The 12,065-nt window shown below is 35.0% G+C and overlaps 1 protein-coding gene across 1 annotated transcript in view; it reads left to right on the top strand.

Annotated features, from left to right (window-relative positions):
- Positions 1-10,982, top strand: part of LOC105070491 (UPF0462 protein C4orf33 homolog) — a 47,573-nt gene extending 36,591 nt beyond the window's left edge. Inside the window, exon 5 of the mRNA XM_045518014.2 lies at positions 10,723-10,982. Within this exon, the coding sequence (XP_045373970.1) occupies positions 10,723-10,858 (136 nt within the window). The 3' untranslated portion in view covers positions 10,859-10,982. The remainder of the gene's footprint in view (positions 1-10,722) is intronic.
- Positions 10,983-12,065: the final 1,083 nt, after the last annotated feature.

The raw sequence follows: 12,065 nt of genomic DNA, 5'->3' as shown, positions 1-12,065 counted from the left end.
TTCTATGTTCTGAATTTCAAGTATGGTGATGAAAATGTAACTTAGAAAATGCTTATGAGAAAGAGATACCATCCAAATACAGATGAATGGAGGTATGGAAAATTTCGAGGGAAAAGTAAAATTTATGAATTTGAAGTAAGGAGGTTATTAAAGAAGGTGTGAAAATGTTATTATAATTTAAAATCTCAGGAGGAAAGTTATTGAAATGGAGAAAATGATGCTTTAAAAAAATGAAGATTTATGGAGTAGGAAAGAAGCCTGAGTTGATGGGAAGTAGAAATGGAGAAAGTCCTTGGTCGTAGAATCCCCAAATGCTCTTGGGCTCACTGGGAACAAGACAAAGCTAAAATAACCCATCACAATCACTGAGTTCTACATACAAAAGGGATAAAGTCCATAAAAAGCTTATCTGAAGACTTTTTCACACAGGATAACATACCAGTCATGAAAGAAGAAATTTTAAGGAGTAGCAAGAAATCAGAAATCAATAAGACACATATATGCTTTATATCTACTATATAAAAAGCTTTCTCCTAATCCATTTCCATAGCATTCTCTTAAATCTTTTCCTACTTGGTTTCTAATAGGAAATCTCTACACTTGCAACTCCTCTTTCTTAAATGTGTTTATCTCTTAGACTCCTGTATTTTGGTTTCTGTCTGTTGACGTTATCTTGTTCAACAGACTTAATGGCATCTTCTCATTTGTCTTGATTTCTTTGCAGCATGTGACATTGATGATCATTTCTCTCTTCTTGAGATTCTTTTCAGACTCCTCCTAGTTCTCCAATTAGTCCTTTCTGATCTCATTATTTTCTCTATTCTGGGTCCTCCAACTTTGTCTTTTCTTTGTTTTTGCTTTCAGGCCTCTCGGTTTTACAGCCTCCACTATGGCCATCTGATCCCCTCTGATGTCTTCAACCTTCATTTCTATTCAGATTTCTCCAACATCTGTATATATCTGGGCCTAAGTTGTCTCCAGAGCTTTAGTCCTACATTCCTGATAATGTTTGCTGAATATCTGCATCTGAGTGTCCTGGCAGCAACTCAAACTTAACATTACTGAAACTGACATATCAATTCCCAAGTTTTGGCTGTGTGCCAATATCTAAGACTGCACCATTATTTTCTAATTCAGGTAGACAAGAATTGTCTCTGTTCTGTTTCTCTTGCCTGTTATATGCAGTCAGTCTCCATGTCTTGTAACTTTGTGGAGTTTTCCCGTGAGCCAGTCTGTGAAGTACTATGAATGACCAGTGCGTGGAATCACTGTATTTTAAATCAAACTTAGCAAATGGTGATTAGAAGGTCCATTAGAACCCTAGGCATTCCCTGATAGGAGGTCAGTCATGAGAGGGAATAAGTATTGTAAATAAAGCCTGGCTGGACTTTTAAAGTAGGAAGTGATAATAAATGAGAGAGGAAAGGGCCAAGGGCCCAGGAAACTGGGCAATCACATCATCTCCAACCTCTTGACAACTGCAGTGCTTGAGCCTTGCCTCTCAGAGTAGGTTCCTCCAGGTAGCTTTGTTTGAGTTCTGTTGATAGCAGTGTGGCTGACACCTTTGAATATCCTAAAAGACTCCCAATACTATTTAGATATGAATGGGACAAGAGAAAAACATTTAGTTAAAAATTACAGATATTATTTCTTTAATTTTCTTTTTCCTCTGCTAGGAAGCATTTGAAAAACATTTGAAAGGAGGTGATTTGAAGAGTAAATTGGGCCATGTGATTGGCCCAGAATAATGTATAATGTAGTGTTGTATTTTGTGACTTCCCTTCTTTTCAAAACTGGAGGCTACATTTTGTCAGCTGTTTTCCTAAACCATACTTCCTGGCATCTCAAGGTTATATTCTGGTCATTTGTTTTTTGAACTCCCTCGCCTTCTCAAATGGATTGATAACAATATAGTAAGACCCATTATGCAGTGCCTTTTTTAAGTAAAGCAAATGGATTTTTGCATCTTGCCTTACTGACAAGTTTGCAAATTGCCAATCTTTGCTCTTTTTTCTCCCTCCCAATTTTTCATGGTGGTAATTAAGGACTGTAAATTTCACTTTATCATTTGTGTTGGGAATAGTAGTATAAATCATAGTAATAGCACCGTTTATTTCAGTAATGCCAGCCTGCCTGCAAATCACTTGTAAATTGGTTCCATGGATGTACCTCTATCAAATTAATCAAAAAACCACCTGCATACATTTCGTGAGCTTATTTCAAAGGCTTAGTAACAGTGAGGAAGAAAGACCATTGCTGACCTTTCCATTTTTGTTTATTTGTGAGTTCTGAATGGCACATGCATATGTTTACATTATGAACCCTGGCTAACATCTAACTGAGCTTTTTATGTAATGCTTTTTTTTTTAAAACACAGGTTGGGATTTGTGCCGCAAATAATATGCCTACCCGATGGTCCTACTGTGGTCCTTACACAGTAGTAGTAATGTTTGATTGGACATAAAATTGTAAACCATTTAAGAATTTGTGAGAACTAATACTTGTGCTGAAAAAAGATTTTTCAAGTGAGCATAATAGTTTTCAACATTGGGAAGTTAGACAACAGTCACTTATGTTTGCCCCTTGTACCCAGGGTGGTGATATCAGTGTGTTATTCTGAATATGGAGGAAGAAAATAGAATCTTTTCTTATGTTCTTGCTTATGCTTTCTGGGCAATAGCTAAGACAACTCCAGTTCATGTGAGGCTGGCTCCAGTGCACTGTTTATATAACATACTGAGTTCTTCCCTCAATATGGCATGTTCTTTGGGAGACTTCCTGATGTCCAGCTTGCTTTTTACGTATTGGTCCTGCCCTAATAGGAGAAAGGGGAATTTAAATTTAGTAATGGTGTATCCTTAATCTTGTTCTGAGTAAGACATTCTTAGGGGAAAAAAATACAGGTTGTTTATTTTAATTTTACATTTGGAATTACAAAAATGCGGCAATCAAGTTCTGGGCTCAAATAAGAGAAACATGATAGTAAACACAATATATACCTTCATATTTTTATGTATGCTTTCCTTCTATTTCTGTTTCTGACATATAAACTTGGTTTTGAGAAATGATTATCTGCATGCAGATTCAATATTTCAGTGGGTTTTCATTGTAGAGTCTTTAAGGTTAGCATAAGAAATCAAAATTAAGTATGGGGGCTTAACTTTCATAAGCAGCTTGCTTTTGCATCTAATTAAGAAGATAATGACAAGTTTCCTTTAAATTCTTAGTAGTTACAGTATCTAGTTTTAGTTTCTGTATATTCTCCACTCTAGTCTCTACTATTTAAGACTTCACACTTGGGAAGTCGGAATAGTCTTTTAAGGAAATCCAGTCACTATTTTTTCTCTTCCTCTCCCTGGGTGAACTTGTAATTGGCAATAATTTACTTCGAAGAATTTCTTTTATTGGAAAAAGAAGAGACAGAAGCACCAGATGGCCTTGAATCTTGCTATTCTCTAAAGGAATTAGTCTAAATATTTTATTTCTGTGTAGCAAAATTAGAAAACCCCAGAGTAAGCTCAATACATTTTGAAATATTTGTTAAATAATTCTTTCAGTAACCATTTTAGAATTTAGTCCTAAGTATATATGCAATAATTCTCATGGAGAAGAAGCTTTGGAAAGCAATGGGTTAAAATGTCAGGATATTAAGTAGAAGTTTGAAAGAGTGACAATTCTGATTATTATGGACTCATTCTTGTGTGTGGAAGAAGCTAGTGTTGAAAACATCTGAACGGGTACCCACAGAATAATACTGGCTTTGTCTATAGACCCATCCATGAAAATATATTTGTAAATGTGTTTATAAATAATATACGATCAAAACATATTTTCATTGTCTAGGGTTGCAGTAATCCATTTTACCATATTAATGTGAGAGTGAGTAAATTAAAGTTAATTTAGCCACAGGGAAATTTTTTAGCCTATTGGATTTACTCTATTTATGAGACTTTAAAATATTTTAGTGTTACTTCTTAAACAAAGATAAAAAGCAATAAAATTGTGTTGAAAGCCATCACATTTCATTTAACAATAAACATTTAACTGATAAGTGCTCAAAGGTGGGGGAATAATGATCTTTTATTCTACTCCTTTCACCTCTGTTCTCTTCTAAAATAAATCATTTCCAGACTGTCAACAAGCATGAGAAATGTCTAGCTAAAGACCTTTCTTTCTCAAAGACACTGAAAAGAAGGCCTTAGAGTGAAAAGTGCCATAACAATAGTAAGTGCATTCTACCAAGAATAAATAAAAATTGCAAAGCCTGACAGTGAAGAATACAGAGAGGAATTCAAGTGACTAAAGCTCCAATAAAGAATAAACCTTGTTTGTGAGGAATCTGTTCCAGTAAGAAATCAATCTAGGAACCTCTGCATACAAAAGCAGCTGGGCAGTTTTTTGAGCTGTAGGGAACATGCCGCTGAGACCAGTAATCTTACCTGGGCAGTGGTCTGCCAACAGGTCTTCAGGCCTCAGCAATGACATCTGCCTTGGTCTTTTTCTTCACAAATTATTAGACCCTGAGTCTATTTATTCAGAGAGCAGCTGCCCTAAATCAGTGACAATCACATTGTCATTAAAATAAATTTGGTACTGTATTTTTTTTACAGCTCTATTAACTTTACCATTTGACTTTCTACTTTGTAAAAGAGGAAAAATGAAAATTGAGAACTGTGAGTATATTGTTTGTTAAGTGGATGCCAACCAGATTAAAATCCCATCAACAGTGGTGGAGGCAACAGAAATAAAGTGACAGATTTAAAATGCTGCTGTCCATTTAAGTGTCAAATAGAGTTAAATGTTTTGCTGAATTCTTAAAGTGGTTTGGCTCCATAGTACCTAGCATAATCAGCACTGAAAATTGGAACATAATTTTGTCTTGATATGTGGAGAAAGGTATGTGCACTTGAGGATTGAACGAATTGCTACTGAAAGTCGTATGTTAAAAATGCCTTTCATTAACGAAGACAAAATTAGTTATTTGAATGTATTTATTAGGCAGAATTGAATTCATTCATTCATTCATTCATTCATTTATCAGACTTTCATTGAGTATCTTTTATGGACCTGACTGTGTTAGTGGCAGAGGATACAAAGTCAAATAATGTGCTGTCTCTGCTGTCTTGGAGCTTTCACTCCAATGACATGTATTCACTTTTTCAAAATGTTTTGTTAATTTAGTTAATGCTGATTGGATTTCTTACAAACCAAATTTTCTCTGAATTTTTTTTGGTATATATTTTCTTAATATCTACTTTAAATATCTCTGCTTCTATTTTGGAATACAAAAATAAAAAGCAAAGCAAAACGGAACAGCAAATATCACCAAGCCATGCTACTACACTAGAAGTCTGCAAAATAAGGAAACCTTCTTATCTCTGAAAAGAAGAAAAAACTTCTCTTCCATGTTAAAAACTGTACCTTTCCTTCTAGAGTGGTTCTTTGGGTTAGAAGTTCATTGATATCCTCATGCCACCTGCAAAATCTGGCACAATGTTAATATAGTAATACATTTCACACTTTTAGCTGTAGGTATACAATTTTACAGCACATTATTGTACAGGTTTAAATAAGAAGAATTTAATCTCTAAATGAGAACCATTACAACCCTTCCCAAATTGTAAATATTACTGTTTAAAGAAAGAAAATGGCTATTAAAATGCATCAAAGTCACCAATGTCAACTTTCAACTTTTCTGGCTCGGTTTTACCTGTATTTAATATTATAAGTTCTAATCTTATTGAACACTCTTGGGATTACGTATGCGGCTTAATAAATATGGGGATTCACAGGCCGATTCATTTATGCAACAAATATTCTGCAAGCATTTATCACATACAGGTTGTTGTTCATGTGGCTGCGGCTACGTGTGTGAACAAGACAATCAAAGCTCCTTCCTTGAAGGAGCTCACATTCCAGGGGTAACTAGCCAAGAGTTCAGGTGGGGAAAATCCTGATGATTTTGTCCCACAGAATGAACTGTCTGTCTTCAGGAAATGAAACACTGCAGTGTGGGACTTAAAAACACATACATTTACTCTTTTAACTGATATTTAGTATGTACCTACTATGTCTACAGCATTGTTCTAGGCATTGGATCTTCCCTTAATATTCAGATTTAGGAGATCTTGAATGGATCCTAGGAATTTATCTTTTTTGTAAGCAATCTGCGTAAATTTATAACCACACAAATTTTCTGAAATGACCACCTTAATCAGTTCCTTTTGAATGTGTGATCTTAGCTAGGTTTGTAATAAGAACTACATGGCAGAAAATTCAGTGGGTAGCAACAGCAAGCACACTATGATGATGGCTTCTGTTCTGTGCTGCTGACTGATAGAAGACTGTTGTAATCTTAATGAGACAAAATTGATGGCCAACATGGTATTTCAGGGGAACATTGAAGAGCTTCTTATTTTCTTGCTGGAATGAAAACTCACCCTACTTAAAAAGAAGCTGTGCAGGAATGCCTCCATTGGAGCCAAAGCTTTTCTCAAAAAAGCAACTCTGGTTCTACTCAAAGGCTTAAATAAGCACTTGTTTGAAAGTGTGTAATTAGACGCCATAAAACTGGATAAGATTGGTCTGCAGTATTTTGAGGACCAGATTTTAATGTGGCTCCTGAACCAGGTTTAAATTTTTCCAATGAAAAAAAATCCAACCATGAGCAATTTAGTAGGAGAAATTGGAGTAGGGTTTGAGAGGGTAGGCCCCAGGCTAACGCAATGCTGGGGTTTGGGGAAACAAGGGAGCTCTCCCTTGTGATAATATGTAAATTTCATACTGGTGCCCTCCTGCAGCTACTATATCTTTTGCTTCACCACTCAGGGGAAAATTTAAAGAATTTAGCCACAGTGTATCCAAATATTGGGAGGTGGTGGAAAGGATGGAGGGGGGTGCGAATAGCCCAGAAATAGCTACCTCAATGTGTGACAAGTGCATTTACAATTTTTCTTAGGAACTTGCCTGCTGCCTAATATAATAGGACACTTGACAGAGTCACTTTGGGAAGGAAGAGGGATGATAGTGTGAAAAATTAAAGGTGTTAAATCAACCACAGTTATAGAGTTCCCTGTGAATAGCTACTTCTGTATACTCATTTATTCATTCATTAGTTGGCCTAATACTCATTAATCATTCAACAAACGTTAAGTGGGCTAGACAATGGGACTATGCTGGTGTACAGGGTAGACCTCATGTTTGACCTCTTAGAATTGTATTCTCAAGCAGAAGGGAATAGCAGACGATAACTATAAAGGTTATTTAGCTGGAGAATGGCTTGCTGCTGTAGTCTGAGTTCTAAACGTTAATCAGTTTTTCTGCAGCGCTTTCAGCAAATCAAAAATGTTATCCTGTCCTCCTGGTAAATTGGTAAAGGAATTTAAGATGCTTACTTCAGGTGTCTGTTCATACTCAAGAGTCTGTTCTATGAATGTAGCTAGAATATCAGCTCTGTGAAGGCAAGGACTTTGTTTTGTGGACACCGTGTGCCCAGTTCCTTGAAAAGTGTCTGCCACAGGGCAAGCCCTTAGTAAACACTCCTTGAATGACAATCCAGTGCTTGATAAAGTCAGGAATTAATTTAAGTTTCTTGATACAGAAGCAAGTGGAAAGAAGAGAGGTATAAGAATGTTCTATTTAGATCCTAACATCTGTTGGAACTCATTGGGCTCAGATCTTATAAAAATATCTTTTTTTGAAAATGGTTTTTGGAAAAATGACATCTCAAACAATGCTTGGTTCCTATGATACATTTATCACCTTAAAGTGAATCAGGAAATTATAGCCATAATGAAGAGCTTTTGGGAATGTCTGTTCTGAAAGGAGGTCAAGCACGTTACTCAAGTTTGTCCTGGCAGCAGGATAGTGTATTGGGTTCCAATTATTTGACAATAGACCCTTTATTTTAAAAGTTCTTTTTAAAAAAATCCTAAAATGCAGACAACTATTGCTAGCTGTATGGAGTTGACAATACCACTAGTTCCAGAGCGTCCCTGGATAAAATGCCTCATGTACTTTCTTCTCTAGATGCAGAATAGACTGTTAGGGGAAATGACTGTAATCAGTGGATTGTGTTTATCAGATGCCATAGATTTTAGTTTATGAGTCGCTTCATAGAAGTTGTCAGTTGTCCAGTGAACATTGTTACAGCAGTTCCCTGAACAGTTTTTTAAATTAAGTTGTCTTGATCTCTGAGGGAGTGCAGTTGGAAGAGCAGGGAAGGTAATTTGGCTCTTGACCATCACTGTTTTCCAAATGGGTAATTTTTAGAATGGGATTGTCAGTGATTCTGGCTGACTTCGCTTAATATTAGATTCTTCATTAGGGTTGACAGGATCTGTTTGGGAACAGGGGAATGAAGTCTTCAGGGAGATAATCTAAATAAAAAGAAATCCAATATTCTCTATTTGGAACATGGATGGTTTCTAAAATCTATCCCTTTTATGACTTGTCCCTGTTAAAAGATTTTATTAATAAGCATTTATAAAAAGATGAACAGTTTAAAAAGGTAAAAATTGATGTCAGCAAAAAAAAGTTTCTAAAAAATTGCAAAACTGATTAAATTGTAAAATAGTTGTTGATGAATGAGTGACTCTGACAAATATAATAAATATGATTAACTTCTAAAATCGTGAGAAAGAACGAAGTGACTAACTCAAGCAGGTAGGGGCTTCTAAGTTCCATTAGACTGTCTCTGTGATTCAGGTCAGGTTCCTTGAGCTAAGGTGGCTGCTTAACAGGTCTCCAGAGTCTAGGTTTGCCTTCCAGGGGTCTAGCATAAATATTAACAACTACAATAAAGTTAGAGCTAATGAGCAAACAAAGCAGTTTCACTTGCTTTTCCTTAGAGCTCTAAGCATAAAGAACCAGTGCCTAGGTCAGCAGTATAATTATGTCCTTATAAAAATTAGCTGTTTGCATAAATTGAATCTAACATTTTATATGTTTTATAGCAGACCATAAATACTTTCAACTTTTTATAAATAGTAAAACTATGAATGGGGTGAATACTCAGTGGTGTTACTAATGGGTCTTCAACTTAGGAACTATGACTGACGAGCTTGCCTTACAAAGCAATCATATCAGTTTTGCTTAATTTAAACTTTGGTTCTATTTATTTAACCCATTAAATCTGCCTCTCGAAAATTATGCTCTTTTGATGATTTCCTCCTAACTATGAAAGAAAGAGCTGAGTTTACAATTTAAAGTCAACATTACCTGCAAGCAATGGAATGGGATTAAATTTCTTCCTTGGGAATATTTTCCACCTGGTATTGATAAAATGAATTTATATGCAATTCATGGATTGGGGATTGGAAGAATTTATGAAGCCTTTTATTCAACACCACATGAAGAGATTGAGGATGGACAAGGGCCTAACTTGTAAGTATGCAAATAATTTGATTATGTATTTACTTTCAACTTTTACCTACAATGAGTTGTGAGAGGGGGCAGATAAGAGCTTTGACAACAACTCCTTAAGTTTTTTTTAATATCCCAGAAAGATCTTCATTGTATTTCTGGTAATAAGAATAAGTAGCCTATTCACAAATAAGTGATATATTAACCAAATTTTTTTTAAAACATTTTCTGATTTATATTGTATGAGCTAATTGGAACTGAAAATACCAGGGAACAATTGTAAATTATTTAAGCTTTCTAAAATGTAGAATTAAATCTACCAAGTAACCTGTTTTGTATAGTTACATTATTTTCTCAGCCCTACATAACTCCAACTCAAAGTCCAAATATGGTTTACTTTTTGCAAGTATTCCCTATGTATTATATTTTATAAATGTTTGAGATTTTTGGTTTGATACCCACTCATTTCAGATGCTACACATTTTGAGGGAAGAGATACTTTAAGCATTCATCATTTTTTCACAGTACCTAAAATTTAAAAACTACACATACATATAAAATTATAAATATTTAAGTAAGTGTACTATATGTACAGTTTTTGATATTCTTTATGTATAGCACAGATGAATCATTTTCAACATTTTTGTTTGACCTATTTTTTTATACTTTAACAACTCTGTCATTTCGATCAACTCCTATCTAATTGAAAATGAATCTACATAACAGTCAACCTGAATCAACTTCCTTCAGGCTGTACTAAGCACGGTACAGGACTGCATGATTTCTGTAAAAAAGCTTATGTACTTTGAAAATCCATAGGTAAAGCTCATTTTATAGGAGAGTTATATGAATGAAAGTATTTAATTAGCATACAGTACTTCTTGTGACTTGAGTGACTGTGTTTGTAGTAGTCAGGGACTCACAGAAACCACCAGTAAGACATGAGAGGATACCTTTATTATTGCATGATGAACCTTAGATTCAGACTATCTGGATATGCCTTAAAATGTGAACTCAATAAACTGCTCATATAAACTTTTTTAGGTGAGATTTGAATTAAGAAAAAAATATATGTGTATATATAATTATTAGCATAGAAAGAATGATTTCTCACTTCTCAATGAATATTGTGGCAAGGTCTGCATATGTATGCATAAGAAAAATACATGCATATAAAAAGATTTGATATATATTATATCATTTAAAAACAATATAGCAGATTAATGAACAATTTTTAAAGTAATTAAATAACATATATGTTTTTCTTTTTAATTTTCTTTGTATTTAATGAACAAATAAAGTGTGGCTGTGTACTGAATACTTAAAATTTGAATTTTTTTTTTCCTATGTGACCTGAAGCCATCGCTTTGAGTATTTTAAACCTTTCAACCTGAAGTGGATTATCGGAGACGACTGGGAGCAGCCAGACTCAGAGCTGTGGAAAGAGCTTTGCTGCGATCCTTTACATTCTGACAACACGGGCTATAACTCATAAGGAAAGGCATTCCATATACCTCCACCTTTTGGCCTCATTTGGACAGCTGAAGTAAAATCATTGTCTGCTACCACTGTAAATGTTCCAACAACATGCCAGAAATAAATCATTTAATTGAACATGACTTCTACACTTTATCTTTTACTACACAATGATTTTTTTTAAGTGAAAGTAAATTTATTCAGGGAGATACACATTCCATCCACAGAATGCGGGTGGTCTCTGAAGGCAAAACAAGCGGCCTTAGGATATACACAGTCCATAGTCAGAATGTGGACCATCTAAGAAGGCAAGAGAGGTGGCCTACATAATGATTTTTTAAAATAAATGTTTAGAGAAAAACATTGATAGGGTACTTCTTTCCCATCAACTTATCCTTCCTGGCAAGTTTCTGTTCCCTGGACTAGATCTTTGGAAAATCAAGGAAGAGCATGTTTCTGTTGAAATACCAGTGATACTCAGTATAGTGCTGAGACCTGAAGTAGAAAAATGAACTGCTGCAAATTTTGCCCTAAGGACATTTCACTGCTTTGTAAATACACGGAGGTGGCCATTATAGCTTCTACTCAATGTTACACTTGATTATTTAATTTCTAAATAAAACAATTTTCTTGGTAGAAATGGCATGTAGGTCATCTGTCAGAATAAACGCTAACTTAGCCCAAAATACTCTGAACAGTATTGGTTTAGGGGACTAGGGTAAGTGTATTAGGCATTACATTATTAAATTATTGGGCACTTCCTGGATTCAGGAATGTTTTTATATGTTAAGGGTATACCTAGTGTTCTTTCTCCAGTTACCAACATTTCACTGACTCTCTGAGGAACCAGTTAACTTACGGTGGCAACAAGAGTCGATTTTGAGACCTTCAACTTGAAGGTAGACTGCTTCTTTGCCACATCAGCCTTTGAATTGAGGTGGCAGGGGAAAGAAGAACAAGGTAGTAGCACCAAGCAGTTGCCACACATAACTGTTGGCCAGAGTATCTTATGTTGCCCTGGGGTGAAGTGGAATCTGATCCTGGGAAATTTACCTGTCCTCTCGTTTGCCTCTCTGAAAACAGTTTAGATTATTTATAAGTTAAATCCTTATTTAGTTAAAACTTGTTCTACTTATGCTTTGTTTTTTATTTTTATTTAATTAATTAATTAATTTTTAAATGGAGGTACTGGGAATTGAACCCATTGAATTGTGCATGCTAAGTAT

Source organism: Camelus bactrianus, chromosome 2, assembly GCF_048773025.1.
Source record: "Camelus bactrianus isolate YW-2024 breed Bactrian camel chromosome 2, ASM4877302v1, whole genome shotgun sequence".
NCBI classification, from domain to species: domain Eukaryota; kingdom Metazoa; phylum Chordata; class Mammalia; order Artiodactyla; family Camelidae; genus Camelus; species Camelus bactrianus.
This window is presented reverse-complemented; position numbering and strand designations above follow the sequence as displayed.